Below are 25,007 nucleotides of genomic sequence, written 5' to 3'. Positions count from 1 at the left end.
TTTCTTATCATTGTTATTTGGTTGGATCTCGTCTCCAGTTCTCCTTTTTCTGTGAACCGTCCCTTGGATCTTTCCGGGCCCCAAGCTGTTATTTGTCACTGCTCAATGACCCACCCTTGCATCGTGGTGTTCCCCTTCTGTTGTTAGATGTATTGGTTTTTTTATGCTTCTGTGCTTTTATGTTTGTACATATCTTATGGGCTAATAGCCGTAAATAAATTTGAATTTGAATTTGAATTTGTTATTTGGTTAACCTGCCTTGCTGTAGCCATCCGTCCTGCTGGCCTACACAGGAAGGGAGTGACCACGGTCAACCTTTGTATCACACGGTTTCCCAAGCAACTGAAGCCTTCCTTTGTGATGTCTTTAATTGTTGGCTGCGTGACTGAAGGACTGAAAACCTTACATCTTCAGCAATCACAATAGCATTAGTTTGATCTGCCCTTGCACCCAATGTGCTCCTGCTGCCTGCTTAGAGAGACTGCAATCCTCACAGAAATACAATGCCTGCTACAGTTAGTAGTCTTTCCATTTTCTCCACATCATTTTATCATACCCCCCCAATTATTTACCCCTTTCCTAAACTAAAAAGGTTGAAACTTTTGTAACTTCTCCCCATACAGAAATTGCTCCAACCCTTTGATCATTTTGTTTGCCCTTTTACAACTCTGCAATATAATATTCTTAGAGAGAGGTAGGAAACAAAAGTCTGTACAGTGTAAAATGTGCAGTATAAAGTTAAAGTTATTATGTATAAAGTTGTGTGGTGAGTTCCTGCCTCCCACCAGTAGAAATAAAGACACGTGACACCATTATTTGAGGTTAATGGGCTAAAATTGGCCACAACTTTATTGGTTATAGGTAAAGAGCGGTATTGGCTTAGGCATTGGTCCTATCCGACTATCCGGCCTCAGCCCGTTTGCTTGAAGACCGGGAAGGGTTAACACCAGCAGGGGGGGCCCTGAGATGCACATCAACTAGGGACTTCCCAGGGGTCACCGCTCGGGGGTGCGCTTTAGGCCCTGGCCTCCATAGGCTTCAGATGAGTCCACGCCCCCCAGAATCCTTTACCGGACTACCCTTCAATATTTGGGGGAGGTGATGGCACTCCTCCCCCCCAACACATCTGCATAACAATACCCCTACCAATGCCTAACTGCCAAAACCAAAGGAGTTGTGACGATTTGCTACGAGGTAGGTGAAAAACCAAATGGCTGGTGCCAATTTGCCAAGTGGAAAAAATTCCTACCAGGCCCCTTAACGGTGACCGACCGAGGTCCATAGCAAGGTCAGAAGGGAAACCTTAAAGGGCGGGTGGGTGGGAAACCTCAGCAGCTGAGCAGCCAAAAGAGGGAGATCCCAGTGCCACACGTGCCTTAAGTGAGGCAAGCCACACACCCCGAGCCAGCCGATTGGCTGGCTCAGGGAACGACGCAGCCCCGAGGATTCCCCTGATCGCGCAGGGGCTGGAAGCCAGCCTCCGCACGCGTGTTGGGGGCGTGAAGCCCACAACACCATCTCCTCCCCAGTTCGGAAGTGGCATTATTATGATATTGGCTCTTTTCCTCTTTATCTGTAATGTGGAATTTGCCCTTTTCACAGAAGCTACATGCAGGCTTAAGATGTTAATCAAACTTTCCATTCAAGATGGCTTTCCAGGTCAGTCACCACCAGGTGTGAAGAAGATGATGATGGAGGAGGGGAAGGGGTTTCAAAACAAACATGGATAACCTGGATGCATGCTTTTGACTGGGAAGAAGGGTGGATACAAACATAAATAAGAGGAAACAATAAGGAAAATACAACAGCATGAGAAAGAGAAAACGGAAAGCAGAATAAAGATCAATAACCTGCAATTGACATGACTGGGAGTGAGAAAAGTAATGTTGTAGTAGATCAATAAGAGCACCAGTTTAGGTCCCATTAGTTTATATGGGAACACAAATCCCCTCTTGTAATGTGCATCAGTTTACGGTGAATTCGATTTGCCCTTTTACTGGCCAGTCACCCAGTTTGAAGAGACCCTTTTGGAGTTCCTTACAACCCCACTTTTGCCTTTACCATCCACAATAACTTGGGGTAATCAGTGAGGCTCATTTGACAGCAACAAGAAACCAATTGTGAAATACTCTGCTGATATTCAGCAGAGATTCTTTTTTCAACATTTAGTAAATGCCTGCTGAAAACCTTCCGATTCCATCAGACCTGTGCAGATACTTAAGAATACATTTTTCTTCCTGCTCCCTGCTCTTTCACCAATTACTGATCTATAAGAGGGTTTGTCCTCTTATCCCATGACCCCCTAAGCTTATTTGGGAATCAATATTCAAATATTTTAAATTATATAGGTGCAAAAGCACTCTCTTGAATCCCTGGAGAAAACTGGAAGATTTTTACGTACTGTTTAACTAGCACACGGGGAAATTTAGATATTTAGGAATGTTGTTGCATCTTATTTGTTCCCTCCCCATTTTGTCAGGTAGCTAGAGCCTCAGCCATTCACATTTTTATATGAAGTATAAGAAAGGACTCACAATTGGAACTGGAACTGAAGTCAATCCAGAAATTAAGCTACACTAGAAATTAAGCATTGAATGTTACCTGCTACTATAAAGCTAAAACTATTGAAACCTATAGTGTTGCACAATCACCAATGCTGTGTCAACAGCGAATATTCAGATGCAGTGGCTATTAGATCCAGACTTGCCCATTGGCTTGCAGAAGCGAATGACTTCCAGTGGAACTCCAGTGCTGGAGAAAGGAGAGGAGAAGAATTTCACCCATGTCCCATGCTGTTCCAAAGGGCCCCCGGCTCCTCTGCAACAGCTTTTCAACAGGCTGCCAAGGAAGGGGGTATTAACCAAGATTGCTCTCCCTGCTTTCTGTCAAAAGTTCTACCTACACGTAGTGTGGGTCAGAGCCACAATTACACTTGTATGGGATGGGTTTTTTTTGCCAAAGGGGTGCATTCCCTGAAGTATACCATACGAGGAACCACATACCAGGGAGTGGGGTGGTTCCAGAAGCACACACACACGCACGCGCGCACACGCACGCGCACACACGCACACACACACACAGAGGATGGAAACAACAGGTGTGGATTTTACCCTTGTGCAATAGGTTTACATTCCAGGCATGGAAAAGCTTAAGGTTTCTTCATCTCCACACATGCACAGCTTCATTCAGGAAAGCAAGAAACATCATCCGAGTTCAACAACCCATTCCAGCCATTCAACAGCACTTGAGGGGTGTGGCCTCAGGAGGAGGCTTGGCTTGGAGAGCCCCAAGGGTCAGATTTAGATATTGTCAGGTGGCAGAGGAACCAACCCCCACGGCAGGTTGCCAGGAATGGATAAGACAAGGAAAAGTCCCTACCATGTGCTTTTTATTCAATATTTACAGAGAGGCGCTTGAGAATGCAGCCTTGTTGTCCTGAGTAAATCTCCACCCCCCTTTTTCTCCCACTTCCTCATTCGTCAACGGCACACACACACACCGTACGGTTGCTGCTTAGGGCCATCTGTTTCCAAGCTCTTTGCTCTCCTACTTTTAAGGCTCGCCAGGTTCTGGGAGATGGTGGGTCTGGAATGCTTTCCAGTGATAATGTGTCAGCCAGCTGCTCCAGCTCTGCCTCCTCCTCCTCTCCCATTATTTCCCAACTTTCCCCCTCATATTCCTCTGAGTTGTGACCTCCCTCAAACCCCTGTTGTAATTCTGAACTTTCTTCCTCTCTGGAAGGGTCAGGCTGGGGAGGCAGTCTCCACCGTTCCTCCTCTGCCCCAGTCCCTGACACATACGGGGGGGGGGGCACATTTGGTGCACAGAACTTAGGGAGATGGAGAAATCCTTGATGTCAATGGCTTGTTTTTATGTAGCATGTAGAATTTTTAAAGGATTTTGCAGAATACAGTCACACCTCGGGTTGAATGTGCTTCAGGTTGAGTGGTTTCGGGTTGCGCTCCATGGCAACCCGGAAGTAACAGAGTGCGTTACTTCCGGGTTTTGCCGCTCGTCATGTACGTGTGTGGAAGCGGCAAAAAGCACCCCGAGGTACCACTGTACACAACAGGAAAGAAGATGAAACAGAATTTTCTTTGAATGCAGAATTGCATGGCAAGGCTTCCCCCCTACTCCTCAGTCCAATATTTGGGTGAAATCAGTCCACAACATTACTGATTGCAGATGTAAAAGGTTTGGCATAGGCATTGGGTAGACCCCACCCTTTCTGGCTCACCTGCCGCAATAAATTTTGGGGTCAACCAGAAATGACGGAGTCCCTGACCTTCATCAAGAGGTAACTCCCTTACTGGACTGCACTCAGGGAGTGCTGTGGTCCCTCATCCCCCACCTTGGCGTCCAGACAAAAGCATCTCCCGTGGTTCCCTTTAATGGGGTACCCCATTTCAGAGGGGCCTGGCAGAAGCTACAACCTCCCCTCTGACCAAGACTATGCCTATCCAATGCTTAAACTAAGTGGTGTTCTTCAGCGATCACTCATAGCCGAGTAAGATTGTCTTCCATAAACATGGTTTTAACAATGAGTCCGAAATTATCCAGGATCAATTTCTATGCTTAATACCCTTTATAGTACAGTGGTACCTCCGGTTAAGCACTTAATTCATTCCGGAGGTGTGCTCTTAACATGAAACCGTTCTTAACCTGAAGCACCACTTTAGCTAATGGGGCCTCCCGCTGCCGCCGCACCGCGGCTGCATGATTTCTGTTCCCATCCTGAAGCAAAGTTCTTAACCAGAGGTAATATTTATGGGTTAGCGGAGTCTGTAACCTGAAGCGTATGTAACCCGAGGTACCACAGTAGTTGTAATATGATAGTGAGCACCCAAATCCCGTGTTACATTTAACTGGAGACAGCTGCAATTGAACATGGGACATTCTGCATGTAAGTAATATGAATTTCCAGCTAAGTTCCATTGATGGCTTATATGGCATAGTGTGAATTCTAGCACAGGGGGGCGTGTCATCTTTACTTGCATTGATACTTAAGACATCTTACAGAGCTCACCATTTGCCAACAGAGAAGCTCTGCTACTTACATTATCAAGACAATTTCCCCTGGAAGTCTCTGTTCTCTCCATATTGTCAGACCACCTTAATAGTACGGCCCCCTTTCTTTTCTTTGCACAGTAGCTGTTAAATAAAGATTTCCATATTTGTCCAGTGATATTGTCAAGCACAGCAATATCCTTAAGTGCTGAAATCAGTGTGCATAAATCACCTGCTTAGAATCTTATAAACGGCTTTGTCCTGTACCAAAGTGAGGCACAGCTAGTGTAGAATGCCATTCTCTTTCCCATTTGTCCAGCCTGACAAGACCTGGAGACTTCAGTTCCACCCCATCAAGTTTGGAAATTACATTGTAAATCACGGCTATCTTTCCGTCAATAGAAGCCAATAACCTTTGTTTCGACTGCTGCATTCGGCAACTATTAACTGAGGAAAGGGATGAGGGCTGCTGTTTTCTCTCTTTCCGGGGACCTCGAACCTATTCTGCAGACAAGCTGCTATTCTGAAAGACACCCCCTGTGGGCAGCATATTGCCTCTTCCACATTTGTCTGTTCAAATGGGAAACTCCACATTGGGTGGAGTATTTTTAGGAGGTGCAGTTCAAGGGCGTGTGAAAAATTTAACAGGGCTGGAAAAATCACCTACAAGCCTGTGATGTCACCTTTTGAGAGGAGTCAATGTTACTGGACCAACTGTGTTTAATCAGATATGAGTGGTCCTAAAATGAAGAAGAGAATTAACGAACCTTGATGGAGAAAGCCGCCATTTTTGAATACATGTTGGGAAGTTTGGCTAGCTGTTTATTTGGGTTAGAGCTGGTGCACATACGTAAGTGGTTTTTCTTGGGCAGCCATGCACTGCAGTGGCATGGAGCCAGGGACAGTCCTTGAATGGCAAGTATCGTCAGATGAATCATTTGCCATGTGGCAGATGTTTTTAGGCATTTGTCCTTTGATGGGGAAGAGAACACACCGCTCCTTCCTATGCCTGCTCCCTTCTTGTTCTTCTGTTGCAGAGTGATCTAAAAATCTAATGTGCCAAGCTCTTTCACAGCTCAAAGAAAATACCACTGGAGGGAAATAGCTTTCTCACACATGTAAATTTAACCATAGTCCTACACCTATCAATATCAGGCTACACTTGACTAATGGACAGAGTAATTCTTTTTACCTGGGAAGGAGAACATCATGGTGGAACTTCTGCTGTATCCTTAGCCCATAGTGTTGAATTCCTGTGTTGCCAGCCATGGCAGAGTTCAGTGGAGGTAGAAGTCAGCCAACCAGCTGAGTCTCAGGGGGGTCTGGAGTCTCTCTGCCTGGAGGCAGAGACCATATACAAAGCCCAGTCCAGTCCTAAGGTCAGGAGTATCTCATTTCACATAGTCAGACAATCTGTGGGTCAAGAAAGCCAAGGTTCCAAGGTTATGAGAAGCAAGAAGCAGCAAGGTCTGGTCAGGAACTACAAATGTTGTTTCCAGGAACTGACTGAAGCTGGAAACCCTGCTTAAGAAATCTGGAGCCAGCTGGTTCTCATCAGGAGCAAGAAGGCTGATCAGCAGCAGGTGGAGTCACTTCACCTTCAGGCTGCTGCTCAGCAGGTGAAGCCAATCCCTGGCCCATGAGACATAGCCACACTGGAATATTTGGGGGGGGGGACACAAATTTTCCAGCCCATCCTCCAATATGTATTCACGCCCCTCCTATTCCATTGAAACTAATGGGAGAGAAAATAAATAAACCAGTTCTGAGGCTATCTGATTGATTGATTGATTGATTGATTGATTGATTGCCTTTTCTGGAAGCACATCAAGGGAATGGGGACCCTAGTTATCCAAGACCTTCCCGTACCTGCACCCAACACACACTATTGCTGGCATTACTGCCTTTGAATCATCACCAATTATGCGGGAACAGTGGCAGAACTTCTGTTGCTCCATTGAGGAAGCAGCTGCTCACAAATCGTACTCTCGGGCAAGGGAGGCATGGAGCAACATTCAGCTTCTCAGCCATCCTTCCAGGGTGCATAGGATTGCCCCTCTAATTTGCAGTGGAGAATGTGTGAAGATGTGTTCCTCAATTTTTGATTGCCTGTTGCAGAAATGATCTGTGGAAGATCATCTTGGGTTAATGTACGAGAATCAGTAAGAAGTGTATTGTAACACGTTTACTGAAAAGCATAATCTAATTTATTCTGTTATGTTCTACTCCATATTCTCTTTTAGAGAAGAGTCTACTCCTTTTGGGATGATCTTTTTCAGCAGCCATCCACAAAGTTCTTCCATGTTTAAAAACTAATTACGCTCGCTAATGTAATCAATTCTTAAGTAGCATAAGCGCATAATGACATCCAATTCTTCTAGATGGCATCACTGAACACGGGTGGTGTTTATCACATTATACATCACAGTGCAAAGCCATCCCATTAGTCACATTGTGTCATTGCTTATTAGAGCAACCTGATCTTCCGTACAAAATTCAGTTCATAATTCATTCCATAAGATTGAAGGAGGAGCACCAGCAGGAATTGCAGTGGTGGAAATAAGCGAAAGGGTGCTCAAATACCAATATTGAAGTTCCATTTGGCTATATATATCTCCAGGGATATGGGAAGACATTCATTTCAGTATGTATTCAAAGCTGATACTACCTAATCTGCACTTTCTGAGACATCACATGATCCAAAATGCAACCGTCCTTCGAAATTTACTCTTCCCTGCGTTTGTGGTGCAATTATCCAACCAAGTAGCATGTATAGAAGTGCATATACTGGGATAAAGGGTGTATAGATAAGCAGATAGTGAAAATAGCATGCAAAATGCATAATTTGGGGGGGGGGTTGCTTTGTAAAAATGTGAATGCTAAGCAAAATTGCATGTAAAAATGTGCACAGGCACCCCGCACTTAGGCGCGATTGACTTGCACACAACCATGCATATGTGCAGTGCCAGGAAATAAATATGTAATTCAATTGAAACATGGAAATGGTGGGAAAGAGCTGGAAAGCCTTTGTGGTGCACGAGGAGACCCTCCCCAGAGCAAAAAGTCCAGAAATGAAGGCTAAAAAGGCTTAACAAAAAACAACTTATGGATTCCAAAATGGTGTATGGGAGCCTCTGCGATACAGGTGGTGCTGTGGTCTAAACTACTGAACCTCTTGGGTTTGCCGATCAGAAGGTCAGCGGTGCGAATCCCTGTGACGGAGTGAGCTCCCATTGCTCTGTCCCAGCTCCTGCCAACCTAGTGGTTTGAAAGCACACCAGTGCAAGTAGATAAATAGGTACCACTGTGGCAGGAAGTTAAACAGTGTTTCCATGCATTCTGGTTTCCGTCACAGTGTTCCATTGTGCCAGAAGCAGTTTAGTCATGCTGGCCACATGACCTGGAAAGCTATCTCTGGACAAACGCTGGCTCCCTCAACCTGAAAGTGAGATGAGCGTTGCAACCCCATAGTCATTTTTGACTAGACTTAACCATCTGGGGGTCCTTTACCTTTACCTATGGGAGCTCTCTTTGCTGCCAATCTACCCTGCTCAGCAGCAGCGATACAGATACTCTATTGCAGTAGGCTCAAGCGTGCTGTTCTGTGTCCTTTCTGGAAATCTGGAGTCAAAGGTATAAAAGGAGAAGGTATTTCTGATACTTCTTAAATCACCCTAGGTCCCCGCTCTGACGATCTGGCAAAGGCGGGGCAGCAGGTGTGGGGAAAGTAAAGCCATGAAAGGAACCAAGTCATGGAGCTTATCCCTTCCATCAAAAAAGGTACAAAAAACAAAGACAGGAAGCAAAGTGATATCATCCACAAGAAATTCAAAAAGCCAAAGGTAAAATTCTCAGCAAAGGAAAAAGCTCAATTTTAGGGAGAGAAAGAGGGGGGAACTAAAGCAAGTGTAAAGTCACTGAATTTATTCAGAATTGAAGAGACTGGAGGTGCCACAGGGTAAAAGCAGTTTGGAAGCTTTTTAGAGGGTGTTCCCCACTTATGTGCATTTCATTTATGCACATGGGGGGGGGGGGCTGGAACGTATCCCCCATGCAAGTGGGGAGTTGCCTATATATCATGAGAAATTTGCACTAAATGCTGGTTAATTTGAATATGGAGGGTTTATGTTTATGCCACCTGCTGTAAAAAATAAATAAATAAATAAACTAATAATAATAATAATAATAATAATAATAATAATAATAATAATAATAAAATTTTATTTATATCCTGCCCTCCCCAGCCAAAGTTGGACTCAGAGCAGCTAACAACAATAAAAGTAACACAGCATATGTGGAGAACTGAAGTCAAGATAGGAAAAATGAGAAACAGAAAAACTGAAATGGACAGATATGCTCATCCCAATATCTGGTAGACATTTTTTCTGCTCCAGAAGCACAGATTTCAAAGGGAAGCTTGAATACCGCCTGCATTTATCACTGTTCTTTATGCCAGAGGCATAGAACTTCACACCCAGGGGCTGAATTTGGCCCTTTCTGCCTGGCCCTCAGGAATGTCTCATATGGCTGAACCTGCTATTGTATGCTCCTTTAGTATTTTTGCCTGCCTCAAATTTACCCTCCACCATATAGTGCTTCTTGAGAGTAATGCATGGGCATGTGTTGAAACTAGCCTCCTTAATTTGCAAAAGTCAGAAGTGCAGCCATTCACCTCTGCCTCTGCCACCACTCACAGCTCACAAACCTTGTGTGCCTCTTTATAATTTCATCAAGTTATGTGGGAGTTCCTTTCTTGTTTTCCTTTTCTTCCCAAAACCAGCTCATAGTCTTACGCCCAGGTATACAGCCTTGCTGCTGACTTCTCTCCTCCACCAGTTTTAGTGCTTGCTGCTAAATCGACACATTAAACAGCTGCCTTTCTTAAGCAAAATATCTACTGATCCGTGGACAGATGACATTGGATCCTTTTATTCTCTGCACTGAACGCAGCCATAAAATGCCTTGTTTTATTGGTCTGTTTCTTCCCCTTGACGGAATTAGATTCATTCGGAGAATGGTAGTATCTACGACAGCATCTGCTTGAAATGACAATGTGAGTGGGGGGCATGTTGTGGCAGCAACACCAAAGATGCCCAGGCCAGGTTTTTGAAAGGTTGTAGTACTATGACATAAAAGAGCTTGAATAGTCTCCTTCACTTTCATAAAATTGACTGTGCATATATTTGTCTAGTTACCTTTGGCAATTTTGCCTTTTCAGTTCTTCCACCTTTAATATCTTGACCATTGGCTTTCTTTAAAGCACCAGCAGAAATGAAAATGAGTTTACTGCTGGTTTATTTATTTTTCCTTTCCCCTCATTGCAATTAATTAAATGGTTGGATTTTCCTCAATGAGCAATGCTCATTAAGCTTCTATCTTACACAGAAATCTCAGTACATAGAGCACAGAACGCATCCAAGGTTACTTGGCTGCAGTACGGAGCCATTTGTATATCTTTGCTTAAGCCTTTAAGACTGGCTTGCGTCATTATTCTACTGTGAGACAGGTGTTGAGGGACATTTCCCCAGGATGCAGCTAATCTTCACATCAATGAAACCAAATCCATGCTGCTTTAACGTTTGCCAGCGTTGTCTAAACAAGTCGTCTTCAGTAAACAGATTCAAGATGGGTCACTCAGCATGGTGTAGTGGTCAGAATGTTGCACTAGACTAGGATCAAGGAATAATAATATAATAATAATTTATTATTTATACCCCTCCCATCTGGCTGGGTTTCCTCAGCCACTCTGGGCGGCTTCCAAAAGAATATTAAAATACAATAATCTATTAAACATTAAAAGCTTCCCTAAACAGTGCTGGCTTCAGATGTCTTCTAAAAGTCTGGTACAGTAGTTGTTTTTCTCTTTGACATCTGGTGGGAGGGCGTTCCACAGGGCAGGTGCCACTACCGAGAAGGCCCTCTGCCTGGTTCCCTGTAACTTGGCTTCTCACAGGGAAGGAACCGCCAGAAGGCCCTTGGTGCTGAACCTCAGTGTCTGGGCAGAACGATGGGGGTGGAGATGCTCCTTCAGGTATACTGGACCGAGGCCATTTAGGGCTCTGAAGGTCAGCACCAACACTTTGAATTGTGCTCGGAAACGTACTGGGAGCCAGTGTAGGTCTTTCAAGACCAAGATGCCTGGTGCAAACTAATGACTTCCTAAAAATCACTTCAACCCCCCCCCCACCCACCCACCCACAAGGCCTGGGTTGCTGTGTGTAAGAGAAACCTGGTGGAAAAGCAGTGTCAAGGACAGGCCCATCTGCTTCATCCAACCAAGTCTCTGTTACACATGCCAGGTCAAGTCCTCCATCCACTATCAAGTCATGGATGGCAGTGGAACCCTGCATCCCACCTCAGCCATGAAACTCAATGGACTAGCCACTCTCTCTCTCATATCCCAAACTACCTTAGAGACTTGTATTGATGATAAGAGAGAACATCACATATACTGCTATGAGTTTCTTTGGGCTTAGGATACAAAAGTGAGGCATGAGAAGAGTTGCTTTAAAGAAACTATGCAATGTGTGTGAAACATTTCAAAGGCTCAAAAAGTGCTTAACGTTTTATTGTTTAACCTGGAGGTAGGCTGTATGAATTGTGTATTGCTTTGTAATGATTTGTTGGGTCCCTGGACCGTAATAAAGATTGTTGTTGTTGTTGTTGTTGTTGTTGTTTAACCTCTGACAGATAGGCTATTGTTTAGTTTTCCCTGTTTGGTTTTCAATGAAAGAGATCTAGCTGAGTCACCAAACTCCATCCCAAGAGGCTGAAAGGTTGATGCTTACACAGCAATCCAAGGCATTTGGGCTCAGAAGTAAATACAATGGTACCTTGGTTGTCCAACTTAATCCATTCTGGGAGTCTGTTCGACTCCCGGAATCATTCGAAAACCAAGGCTTCCTGCACTCAATTGGAAGCCACAGAAGCCATGTCAGACATTTGGCTTCCAGGGAATGTTTGAAAACCAGAACACTTCTGTGTTTTTGTCATTTGGGAGCCAAAACATACGAGTACCAAGGCATTCGAGAACCAAGGTACGACTGTACCATTTAGTTCAACGCAGCTGATTTCCAGGGAAGTGAATATCAGATTTCAGCCTTATAGTACAATTTTATGCATTTCTACTCAGAAGTAAGCCTCTGGGTATTCAGTTAGCTTGTCTTAATATTGGGTAACTATATAGGATTGTGCAGCCCCAGTCATCCATATGTTGCATGGTTGTGTTAATAATGGTTGCTGTTACAGACCTTCCAAGTGTGATTTAGAAAAGCCATCCCAGTTTCGGATTTGACCCTGCAATGTCCTACTTTTCCTTAGGATGTCCCCATTTTCATTGGAGAGATGTTGGAGGGTATGGAGTTATCTTACCCCTGAGCCATCTGAAGGTGATCCTGTATAGGAAAGGCTTTTGATGTTTAATATTTTATCATGTTTTACAACCCAGTAAGCTGTGTAAGGTATAAATAGTAAAATTATTATTATAGAATAGGATGTCCTATTTTCATCGGAGAAATGTTGGAGGGTATGCCGTTATTCTACTAATGCACAAACTGAGTACTTGACAAAGAATGAGAAAACCCATGGTGCTCAGTCATATTTTGCCATGCTTTATTTCCTTCTTGTCCATTTGATGTACAAATTGGTTTAAACATGGTTTAAACAATGTCATCTCAATCTACTAACACCACCACAACCAAAACATGTGGACAACGATTAAAGAAGACTCCCGATTTAGCACACTGCCATCAATAGGAGGTTTTCTCTTTTCTTCATTAGGTTTTGCTGGTTCAGTGTTTTAATCTTCAAGCACATGTTTGATGTGTTACTGCTAAACGATCTCTTAGGTTATGGGAAATCCTTCATGCAGAATTATGTTTTAAATGTTCTTGGTTCAGCTTTTGCCATGAAAGATGAGTGCACTAGACCAGTGTTTCCCAACCTTGTGCCTCCAGCTGTTTTTGAACTACAACTCCCATCATCCCTGACTAGCAAGACCAGTGGCAAGGGATGATGGGAATTGTAGTCCAAAAACAGCTGGAGGCACAAGGTTGGGAAACACTGCACTAGACAGATGCGCAGCATGAGAAAGCAAAAAATAACCAGAAGGCACCTATTCTATGTTCCTGTACATGCGTCATATCAGAATGCCTATTATACACTATGCCTATTTGTCAGATTTGAGATTTTATCTGTGGATTTTGTTCGTTTAAAATATTTTATTTTGTTTCATTGATTGATTTATTTTACTTGCTGCATAAACCGCTTTGTGACTTTCTATGGCAAAAAGCAGTCTATAAATACTGGCGATAACAAATAAATAATTATGTGGGAGCTGGTTCCAATGGGTCACTTCTTTCCTGAAATGTGCAGCTTTCCCACACAGTAATGAAAACATACATCACACAAGGATCTGATTAGATGCAGCAGAGTAATTAATTAATGGTTAATTTACCTCCTTTGTTACTGTGGTAACTAATTTTGGTCCAATATATTTTTAGGGAAGGGATCAATGAGCTTGAAAATTCATATAATTTGGATGGGATGATATTCTGCAGCTGGTACACTAAAGCAGTAGATTGAGATGGCAGCTTCAAGTTAGTGTCTGCAGTAGAATGGCAATGAATCAATTCAGTGATTCAACTCCAACAAATGTCTGGTTGTTTCATTTTTTTAAAAAAATGCAATTCCCTAACACTAAATGCTGATTTTTGGACTTATAAATCTCTCTATATATATATCAACATTATTTATTGTTTAAATCAATGTTTTTAAAAAGTTATGGTTTCCCTAGTATATTTCGTGTGTTGGGGACACTTCTAGTTTCACTGAGATTTTACAGTGCAATCTACACATTTCTACTGAGAATCATGTAATATTGAATTCACTGGTGCTTACTCCCAGGTAAAATGTGCACAGGCTTGTGACCTTAACACAACTCCATTTATGGAAAGTTGCATTTAGATCTACTGCGTTTTACATTTAACGCCAAGCCTTCCATTGGAAGTGAAATAAATTACTAGAAGTCCAGCTGTACGTCTTTGATATAAATAAGTAACTGTTGGTACGTAAAGTGTTGAAATATTTACTATGACTATAAAGGTATAGAAGCAAAAAAATAAATAAATGCCATGAGCCTACACAGGGTCTTTAAAAGAGGGTCCATGAGACCTTATAGAATGTGCTCTTCATGTGTACTGAGAAGGCTGGGGTATAAGAGAGACTGTCAGGCCACACATTGTGAAGCTGTCTGATTAAAACTGACATCCCATGTTAAGTGCTCCACAGAGCAAACCTTTTCATGTTTCTCATCTTAGCACGCACTCCACAGTCTGGATGATCTCCAGGCTTCTGTCAACCCCCACCAGAAAATGGCGGTGGTCACATGGAATCAAGCCAAAAGGTGGAAGCCAGTCTACTGCAGGTGGGTTGACTTGCTTGGCCTCTATTATGTAATCCACCACTTATTGAAAGCTGTATAGAAAAACTCCCCTTAATTACAACCAGTCAGAAAGACATTTCAAAAGGCAGTGCAAAGTTGTACCACGTGACTCTGGGAAGTTGTTTGAGGAATCAAGTTAATTTCATAAAATCCACCTACGGATGAGTTTGTCCTGTCAATGTGGGTAAACTATTTGAGGAGTTAACGGTAAGGGTGCATTCCTCCCCTCTGTGTGTGCCTGTGAGAGACAATGAGGCTGGAAGGAAAGTTTACTTGCTCCAGTTGGTTTCACTTGAGTGAGGTATTATTTTCTCAGGGCCTCCCACCCCCCATGCCCCACCTCACGCCTTTGCTAGTCGTTCAGTCTTTCCCTGTTTCATAAGTATTCATTTTCTGCATGGCCAGATATTCTAGCAAGCTAGCTATCAAGCCAACCAGGCTCAACAATAGAGGTTATTGATAACTTGCTCTCCTCTCCTCGGCCACGAAATCCCCACCGAGCATGGGAACTGCAGCAATTCCTTGTGGCTACAATAAACACGCTTCATTGACGCCTCGACCCCTTTCTAAGGGTATATTTGACTCCGTCGATGTCAGCTGACGACTTCCGAGCCTAGCACGCCAGAAGCAGCGCTTTAATTGTTTTGTAGGGAAAGCGCCGCCACTTCCTCCACTTCTAAACAGGATCATGGAACGGGAGAGCGCTTTAACTTCGCCTCGCTAGGGTGTGAAATAAATAAAAGAGGCATTGCCTCTGGAAAAGGGATGTCGGGAGGAGGAAAGGCTGTTGGGCTTCGACAATATAAGGCTGAACTCCCCAGTGAATGTAAATGTTGGAGGGGGTGGTGGAATCGGAAACAGCGACACAACGAGCGCAAGGAAATTATCGAGTTCCCTCCTATATGTCGATTTGCAATCCGCAGCTAGTTTGGACAGCTCCCTCCGACCTTCGGCTGTTCGCTCTCCGACACTGCAACAGCATAGCTGAGGAAAGCGTACCAACGGCGGCACCTCAGCACTAAGTTACTTTGGACAGCTCTCTCGCGACCCTCCTCTACAGTATTCGCTCTCCGACGCTGCAGCAGCATAGCTGAGGAGAGCGTGAAGTACCAGGCACTTCAGCACTAGGTTACTTTGGACAGCTCCCGCCGGCCTTCCACGTACACCCCGCCTCCCGCAGCTCGTATTACTCGAGCTTAGGAAAGTGATCGGAGTGCATTCGCCTCCGCGCAAGCAACACTACAGGAAGCGAAGCGAGCGAAGAGGAAAGACTCTTCCAGGAACAGCTCCCACCCCGCAAAAAAAAATCCCCAGCTTCATCTTCGCGGGCTCTGCTTTGGAAGCATGGATCTGAGAAGGCGCGAGACCTCCTCATCTAGCCTAAGACTCCCTGTACTGCTTCTATTTTTATGTGAGTATCAATGCCTGCTTTTCCCATGCGGGTGGCGGACGACCAGAGCTACTTTCCTCTGGCGAGTCTGTCTATTTAGGCTGCGCATCAATAGCACCCCTGCTTTGAGGGCCGTCTGAGAAATGGGAAACAGCCATAAGACCCTGCGTGTCTTGCGGTTGGTTGTGGGGAGATGACTATGATCTCTCCTCGGTCTTACTGGGAAGGATATGTCGATCAGCGGGCTGGGCTTTCGTTGGGAAATGCCGTGCAGTTAAGAAAGACAGGTAGTTTCCTACCCACATAATCAGACAAAAACTGACCGCTGATAAGAAACTCCCGTTTTCAATAAAGCTTTGTGACTGAGAGTGCAATCCTTCTCAGAAGAATGCCTGGTTGAGGAATAGGTCTTGGTCGCTAACAAATGCGTATAGGTTTGCAGCTTAAACCTGAAAACCTTGCCCCCTCCTGACTGTGATCTCTTATATTATAACGCAGTGGCCAGCAGCGGGGCAGAACAAGAAGTGGAGAACCTCTCCGGCCTGTCTTCGAACCCCGAAAAGGCTATTTTTGTAGTTCGCGAAAATGGAACGACCTGTCTTATGGCGGAATTCGCGGCGAAGTTCATCGTCCCCTATGACGTGTGGGCCAGCAATTATGTAGATGTAAGGATCTTGCGCGCGAGCTCTCTCTTGCCCCATCTCTCTCCAAACACGCACGCACACCGACTCCACCAACTTTGTGCATTTTGTCATCCAATAAAAGAGCGGGAAGGTTTAGCTTTAGTATTTCTGAAATGTTTGTTGATTTGAAATACTGTGTGACTGAGAGGGAGGGAGAAGCAGGAATAATCTAGAATATGAGGATCCCAAGCATGGTTCGCCTTAGTTCTTGCCTGATGTTGCTAAGGTAATGCAGATCCCCAGCTCCCCACACACAAGAAGAAAATTAAAAAAAACAACAACCCACACCGAATTTGCAAGTAGTTAAGCTTGGAATGAGAAAAGATTGTACTCGGAGAATAAACGCCTCCGCTCTCTCGCTCTCCCACCCCAAGGAATGCTGGCTCCTATCTGTTGCTGGAGATTCTTGGGTTTAATGCTTTTATAAGTGCATAAAACATGCTTTTTCATATGGGAGTGGAAAAGAGATCCGACCATATCTAGCTGCCCATCTTGATCGTCCGGGACGGGGAGGCGGGTGGTGGTGGAGAGATTATGGGCAATTATTCTACCTGGCTGTGAACAGAGAAATCCGCTCATTTCTATGACCCTGCACGCACCTGTATTCATTCCATCTGTTGTGGGTTGTTGTTATAGCAGCATCAGGAAAAGGGGGGTGTCGACTCCTCCATGTTTCCCTTGACAGTCTTTTTGAGAGCCTTTTGCCTCGGATAAAATCCTTAATAAAGGGGTTTTTTTTGGGGGGGGAGGTCGTTGGACTTCGGGGTGCGGGGAGGTCGTTGGACTTCTCCGTTGACTGAGCCTATTGTGCCCTTGTGTCCAGCTGATCACAGAGCAAGCCTACATCCCGCTTTCCCGGGGAGCAGAAGAGCAGGGGAAATGCGGCAGCAACGAAGCCGAGCTCCAGATTTTTTGGATAGACAAAGCTTACACCCTGCGACTTTACTTTGTCAAGGTAAATAATGGCGACCGCAGGGTCACCCGCGTAGGAGCCCAGAAACTCGGGAAGAGTCAAAGGAGTGGGGGTGAGAGACGGTAGTAAATACAGGGGAGAGCGTGAGAGAGAAAATGAGAGGCAGAGAACACGGGCGGTCAAAAAACACCAGGATGGCATTGTCTTTTATTTTTCTAGTTCGTACAGTATCGTTACTAAAGGCCCACGAAGCGGTTCTTTCCCCGTAGCTTCTAAGTTCTTTCATGCCATGACAGATCTGAGAAATCGAGCAGCATTTTTATTTATTGGGAGGGCGCAGCAGGGTTCCCAAAGCTCAACCAAAGTTCTCACCAGGCCGAAACGGGATGCGGAGGGTCCCAAGGGGATGCTTCCTTAATATCAACCGTTTGTCTTTCCTCTCTATTCCCCCTCTTCCCTTCCCCCGGTCTCCTCCACCCCGAAATCGACAGGAGGGTCGCAACACCAGCACAGGGCCCGAGGCCTGGTGGAAAATGAACAAAGTCCAGTTCGTCTACGACAGCTCTGAGCGCACCTACTTCAAGGACGCGGTTAACCGTAAGTCCTGATGTGCTATGAGAGAGAGAGAGAGAGAGAGAGAGAGGCAGGCCTAGGAAAATCTAGAGAGCGGGGTTGTTTGGTGGCAGCGGATCAGGAGAGGAAGAAGGCGACCTGGAGTTCTCCATCACCTTCCTTGGAAAAGCGGGTGTGTGTGTGTGTCTGGGCTAGGGTGTGAGGACACAACATAGAGCACAACACAGCGAAATGCAGGCTTGGTTTCGTGGGCTCTTCAAGTCCGGATTGCGTCCCCGGCCTGTGCGTCATTGTGCCAGCTCGCTCTGCTTTCACACGGAGCGTCGCTTCTCTCCGGTTTTTTGTCCGCTTTGCCTACCTTAGGCTAGATTCCTCTACACCCCCAAGCCCGCACTGCGGATAAAAACCGCATCCCTTCACCTCAAACCACCCTCCTTCCCTTGTGTGGATTGAACACATGCCCGGATTCGGGTGGATTTAGGCGCTGGATCCCCGCCTTCTCTCTCTCCCTCCCCGCCTGCCTTGTTTCTCAGCGCCCTCCTGGAAGGTAGGTCCCTTCCCTGTGCGCAAAACCGACTTATTTCTAGAGGCGTCTTTCTTCTGCCTTTGGGCCGCCTCGAAACGGCGAACAAGGCCACGCTTTTCAAGAATGAAGGATTCGACAGTTTGAGATTGCCGATTACAAGCCGATTTCTGTCAGTTCGGAGCCTTTTGAAACGAAGGGGTGGCCCGACACGTTACAAAGAAACGGGGGTGCAATCCAATGCCTATTTACTTGGGAGTAAGTCCTGCTCAACTCAAGGGAGTCTCAGTCTACTGAGTTATCATTGCCTAGGATTGCGTTGTGCGGCTGCGATCAAACTGAACTCAGTAAGGCTCGCTTTGTAAGGAAACGTTCTTCCCAGCGGGCTGCAAGCCTGGTCTATGCGAACCTTTCAACAGATAGGGCTAGTTACAATGGTTTCTCTGAAGACCAAAGCAATAAATTAATTAAATGTAAATACAAAAAACCCTCCGATAGAGTTGTCTTTCTGGCGTGTTAACGAGAAAGTGCAAAATGGTAAATTAAAAACCAAAAGCTACATGCTACTACTCATCGCAGGAAAAAAAAAGACCACATCGGTTATTTACAGCATCATGCCGGAACTAAAACAGGGGAAAAAATATTATTAAGAAAATGAAATGTGCTCTGAACTCACAAATTAACACTGGTCTCCATTGCTACTGGTCTCCATTGGTAAAGGTGATCCGGTGAAAGCTTTAATAGAAGGATTTGCTGCCTATATGATTTGTCTCTTGTACCTATAGTTTAGGCTTCGTGTGTAAAGTATTTTTGAGTTTTATAGAATCAGGTTTGTAGGTATGGGTGAATTTCATGCTCTTATTGCAAGCACTTCAGAACGTAGAGACTGGGCTACTAAACCTGTCTTCAAATGTAAATAACAAAACCAGCTCCTATTTTTTTCCTGTTGTTGCTTGGGCTTTGGGACTGTTCTTTCTAAATGCTCTTTTTTAAAAAAACAACCCCGAAGCCACCTCAGTTTTCCCTTCACTGAAATGGTGGTGGTGATTGCTTCATCCTGAATACATCCAAATGCCCTAGAAGATGTGGGCAGCTTTTTGTTTCATTGCTGTAGATTGTCTGTTGAAGATGATTCTGTCTCATTTTCTAGCATTACTCTCTCAACCTGATCTTAGATGTTCTCTTGCTGCCCCTATTTGTTGCTGTGTATATCTGCAGTGCAGGATGTTCTGCAAGAGATTGTCTGTGGCTCCCCCACATCCTGGGATCCCCCCCTTTTTGTCGCATTGAAGCAAACAAAAGTCACATCCAGTGTTCATAAATTTCATCGCTTTTGAATATTTCCTGATATTCAGAAATTTGAAGCCAAAGTTTTATTTATCTCCTTCCTAAGTATAAATTGTGCTGAAAGTCATATTCATTTTAAAATAAAGTATAGGAGGGAAGTCATGATTGGTTTTCAAAAGGGTTTGAAAATCCACCTTGCCTCTGCACTAATGAATTTACTGGGAATTGTCATCACATGCAAACATAGATTAGCTGTGGGTTTTCTTTAAAAAAGATTTAATTTTTGAAGGTTTAAAGTGCAATCTTAGATGTTCCTACTCAGAAGTAAGTCTCATTGACTTCAAAAGAATCATACTCCCAAGTAAATGAGCATAGGTTCAATCCAGAGAAAGCAGTTCAGTGGGACATAGGTGCATAAGTTAAGCAGTTATGTGCCAGTAATTTCAATACTCATTTTTCTTTATTTTTGGATTTCAACCCTACTTATTAAGATTTATGGACTTACTGTAATCATAAGAGCATCATGCACATTTCACTGTCATTATTCTTACTTAAAATTAAGCACATTTACAAATCTGTATATGTTTCAGGTCTTATTTTGGAATATTATCCCTGATTATTATTTATGTACAGTTTTGCTCAGAGTGCTGTGCTATGAGAACCAGTGTCGCAAATGGCTAACGTGATGGATATTGGGTGTACAGATCCCACGTTCAAATCCTGCCTCAGCTGCAATGCCTACTGAGTGGCCTTGGGCAAGTCACACACCCTCTCAATCTTATCTCACAGGGCATGTCCGAGGCTAAAATGCTGCCCTGGGGAAGATAGAAATAGAATAGTCCTCAGGAGACACAGCACGAGTGATGCCACTTTGAGTGATGCTGTGGGGATACCTCCAGCAATTAAAATAAGAAAGAAAAACGAGTGATATGCTGCATTTGTATAGATAATAATAATAATAATAATAATAATAATAATAATAATAATTTATTATTTGTACCCTGCCCATCTGGCTGGGTTTCCCCAGCCACTCTGGGCGGCTTCCAACAAACATGAAAAATACACTAAAATGTCACATATTAAAAACTTCCCTGAACAGGGCTGCCTTCAGATGTCTTCTGAATGTCAGGTAGTTGTTTATCGTTTTGACATCTGATGGGAGGGTGTTCCACAGGGCGGGCGCCACTACCGAGATGAACCTAGTAAGAGAAAGATGTTGCCAACACATCTCTTCTGGCGAAGCTGCATATCTGCTTAATAGTTGGTATTCTTTAGCATAATAATAATAGTTGCTGCCGTAGTAAAAGTGCATTAGTCTTCCAAGTGCAAAGGATGCCAATAGGGTATATGGACACATGAACACTTTATGATGATTTATAAATATTCTGACAAAGGGGGTTCTTTCTCCACAATTCCCCACATGTTGGCAATTCTGCACATGGATATTTCTTCATTCTTAACCTCCACCCCCCTCCCAATTCACCATCATTGACAACAACAAGGCCTGTACCATAAATGTCCTGGAAAGGGTTCTCGCCTTTCCCACAAATCTAGAAAGTCGGAGGAATTTTGGGTCTCATCAGAGTGTAAAGAATACACGAAACCAATGCACTGTTAAGTGGATGAGAGAGCCCTGCCTCTGTCCAGCTCAGGGAAAGCAAGATTTTCTGGCTATTAAGCTGGTCTGATCAATATGAATTGTGTGGGTGGAATCCAGGTTTGAAGACGGCAACTAAGGATGCAGTCCGTGCCCCATCAGAAAGCGGACCAAGGGACCACTGGAAGTTGTTTAAGTCCACACACCTTTCGTGGTGGCCCTTTGTTCAGTTGGAAGGGGAGGTTGTAGCCTCTGCCTGCTTCTCCTCATTAAGGGTATCCTGTTAAAGGGATCCGGGGTATGGATTCTGTCCGATGCCGAGACGTGGGCTAGGGCCATGACCCCAACAGGGATCCCTCGGGGTGTCCCTATTTGATGTAAGTCATAGGGCTCCCCCTGTTGGTGGTTTACCCTTAGATGGACTCCCTGAAGACAGGCAGGAATCAAAATATAGCCTGGCACCACCCAATGCCTAAGCCAAACCACTCACATCTGTAACCAACAAAGTTGTAGCCTGTTTGATCCCATAAACCAAAATGCTCCTGTCCATGTGTTTGTTAATCATTAGGGAACTGCGGGTCATAGGGCCTTGGCACACGAGTACTGCTCTGTCAGCAGACAGGAAGATAATGCAAGTGGAATGACACTTCCATCACTGAGATGGTCCCCTAGCAGTGTTCCACCAGTGGAATGGGGGGAAATGGGTCATGGTGGTAACAGGCTTAAGTCTGGCCAGTGAAAGTTATTGCCTATTCAAATAGTAGGGAACATTGAGGATGCCAAGCCATAGGAGTAGTTCTCATCCATTGACATTTCTCTCTTTTTGGCAGCTGGGAAACACACATCTACCACACGCCATCTTTCTGCTTTAGTCACCCCAGCTGGGAAGTCTTACGAATGCCAAGCTCAGCAGACAATCACCTTGACCTCCAGCGACCATCAAAAATCTGTAGTTCTCTTGCTGTCGGAGGTCCGCCTTCAGCCCTTTGACATCAGCTCCGATTTCACCTTCAGTGAAGGTAAGGGTCTTGCTGGGAAATGTTTGGGTACCATTTGGAAAGATGAGGTGGCAGCACTTGACCAGCAAAGCAGGCAGTTTCCATGGAAAGCTGGGATGGAGAAGGGACACAACACACCTTCTTTGTTATTATTTTTGAAAGAATAAGTTATCCTGTCCGGAATCTCAGGCAAAGGCTAAGAATAGTATTCCTTCAGCTAGGAATAAGCAGATTTCCCCCATCCCATCATTATCCTATAATGGATGCTTTTTCCATCAAGGACCATTGACTCACAAATAAAATTATTTGTGGGCACAAACAAGTGTCCCCAGTGTCAGGGAATCCGATCCCGCCACGGTAGGCTGCCAGGAATAGTTAGACAAGGAAAGCTTGTACCAATGTCTTTTATTCAATATTAACTGAGAGAGGCTTGGAAATGTAGCCTCTTGGAGTAATGGCATTGCTCTGAGTAAACTTCACCCTCCTTCTCTCCTCAATCGTCAGCAGCAGTACCCACCTTATGGTGGCCTCTTAGGGCCATTTGCCTCCAAGCCCTTTGCTCTCCTACTTTCAATGTTTGCCAGGTTCTGGGAGAAGGAGGGTCTGGAATGCTTTCTAGTAATCATGTGTCAGCCAGCTGCTTTACTCTGCTTCCCCCGCCTCTTCTCCCATTATTTCCCAACTTTGCCCCTCATCTTCCTCTGAGCTGTGACCATCCACAAACCACTGCTGTAAATCTATACTGTCTTCCTCTTCTCTGGAAGGTTCAGGAGGAAGGAGAAGTGGTCTCCACCAGTCATCCGATAATGTCCAGTCCCTGACACCCAGTCTGCTCTGACATTCCCTCATGCAGCCTTCTTCCCCTGCATGTGAACTTCCTGGAGCCATCATGGCCATTGCAGGAAACAGGATGCTTGACTAGATGGGCCATTGGTCTGATCCAGAGGGATTATACCTATGTTCTCCAAACTGTCCAATTTCTCACTTAACCATGGAGCTCACAGGGTGACTCTGGGCCATATTTTTGTATTCAGTCTGGCTTACGTCACAGGGCTGTTGTGGGAATATTGTATGTGCTGCCTTGAGCTCTTTGTATGGGAAAGAGTCCATTTTGTTTTATATAAGCTCATGTTTACTGCTACAGAAAATAACTCTCTCTCTGTCTCGCTGCCTCTCCCTGTTTTCTGTTCATTTATATTGCAGAACATAAGTGCCCAGTAGACCAAAGAGAACAGTTGGAAGAAACCCTTCCTCTCATTCTGGGCTTGATCTTGGGACTTGTTATTGTGATCACTCTCGGCGTTTACCATCTCCACCTCAAAATGACCGCAAGTCAAGTCCAAATCCCACGAGACAGATCTGAGTACAAACATATGGGATAGTAGCTGGCACGCTCACCAGTCGGCTGAAGCAAAAGCACTTTTTTCTCCTGTAGGCCAGGGGCTCCCATGTGATGAAATAAAACTTAACTACTTTATAATGACCAAAAGGGGGAGGGCAGGAAAGGGTGGGGGCGGGGGGCAGCGGGAGCAGCCATTTCTCAAAAGTCAGTACTTCAGAGCACAAGGCAACATTTTCTTCTTGGAAGGACCATTGATGTAAAATGGCAACTTCCTTCCCATTCATGTTCTGAGGGAAGAAATTAGGATGGAGGTGTATCTTTTGCTCTGAGTACTGCTTGAGCTGCTGCTAGGATGGGTTGGATCTGATGATCTGGGAATGGAGATCCATAATTCTAATGGAAGGGGTGAGGAAAGAGATATTTCCCCCCTTTTATCCTACAGCCCTTTATGCTTCTTGAAACAAACGGATGGGAGGCTGAAGGAGAAAAAGAAACTGCTGAAGATCATCTCCAATCCTTCCATGAATGAAAACCTCCTCTGGGCCATAGTCTTTTCCTTTGAATGGAAGGACTTTTTCCATCCATGGAAAAGCGTCTTTGGATCCAACCCATCATCCTATATTCCCAAAGCTCCAACTTTTCCTATGGGAGCAAAGGGATGGTTAAGGAGCCGGGAATCTAGGATAGCAACCTATGGAGACATTCCCCAAGGAATGATGCCATTTTGAAGAAGAAACAAAAATACCAGCCAAATCCTGCTCACCTTACGTTAAGCCGCCACAGCTTCACTTCAAGTTCATCTCAACCAGGCAGGGTGGGTGGGGGAAGAGAAAAGAATCCATGATCTTAGCTTGAGGGAAATTTGTTTTTTTGCTTAATGGGAATGCTTTAGCACCAGAACAACTTTATAGTTGTTGCTGCTCAAAACATAAGAGCGTCATGCTATTGTAAGCCAAGTGAGAAATGCTTCTGGGCTGAGCACCTTGCATGTACTGTGATTGAAAAAAAAAATGCCTACCACTCCATGATGACTTCATTTAAGACAACAACCACAAAATGTTCATATGACTATGCAGATATCTTCAGGTGTTATAAATATATATGTGTAAATATATATATGGGGGAAAAACCCCGCTCAATAAATCCTGAATTATGTTGATTAATGCAGAGTATTTTTGAAACATAGGCAAATATATAAATATGTAAAATAATATTTTATTGGCATTCTTATTCATTTGGAAGGGACCTCTGC

At 44.5% G+C, this 25,007-nt stretch overlaps 1 protein-coding gene across 1 annotated transcript; it reads left to right on the top strand.

The window, feature by feature from the left end:
• Positions 1-15,328: 15,328 nt before the first annotated feature.
• On the top strand, positions 15,329-24,557 carry LAMP5 (lysosomal associated membrane protein family member 5). The gene is made up of 6 exons (XM_081905625.1): positions 15,329-15,860; positions 16,338-16,504; positions 17,346-17,477; positions 17,927-18,032; positions 22,246-22,434; positions 23,617-24,557. Exons 1-6 carry the CDS (start codon positions 15,794-15,796, stop codon positions 23,793-23,795), a joined length of 840 nt encoding a protein of 279 aa, XP_081761751.1. The 5' UTR covers positions 15,329-15,793; the 3' UTR covers positions 23,796-24,557.
• The last annotated feature ends 450 nt before the right edge of the window (positions 24,558-25,007 follow it).

This window comes from Podarcis melisellensis (assembly GCF_964234715.1).
Source record: "Podarcis melisellensis genome assembly, chromosome: 3".
Lineage (NCBI taxonomy): Eukaryota > Metazoa > Chordata > Lepidosauria > Squamata > Lacertidae > Podarcis > Podarcis melisellensis.
This window is presented reverse-complemented; position numbering and strand designations above follow the sequence as displayed.

Excerpts from the sequence above, each read along its gene's own strand:
- LAMP5 (XM_081905625.1), top strand. The coding sequence starts at position 15,794 with ATGGATCTGAGAAGGCGCGAGACCTCCTCATCTAGCCTAAGACTCCCT. Across the intron at positions 18,033-22,245 it reads CTTCAAGGACGCGGTTAACC|CTGGGAAACACACATCTACC; the intron begins GTAAGTCCTGAT and ends TCTTTTTGGCAG. Across the intron at positions 22,435-23,616 it reads CGATTTCACCTTCAGTGAAG|AACATAAGTGCCCAGTAGAC; the intron begins GTAAGGGTCTTG and ends TTTATATTGCAG.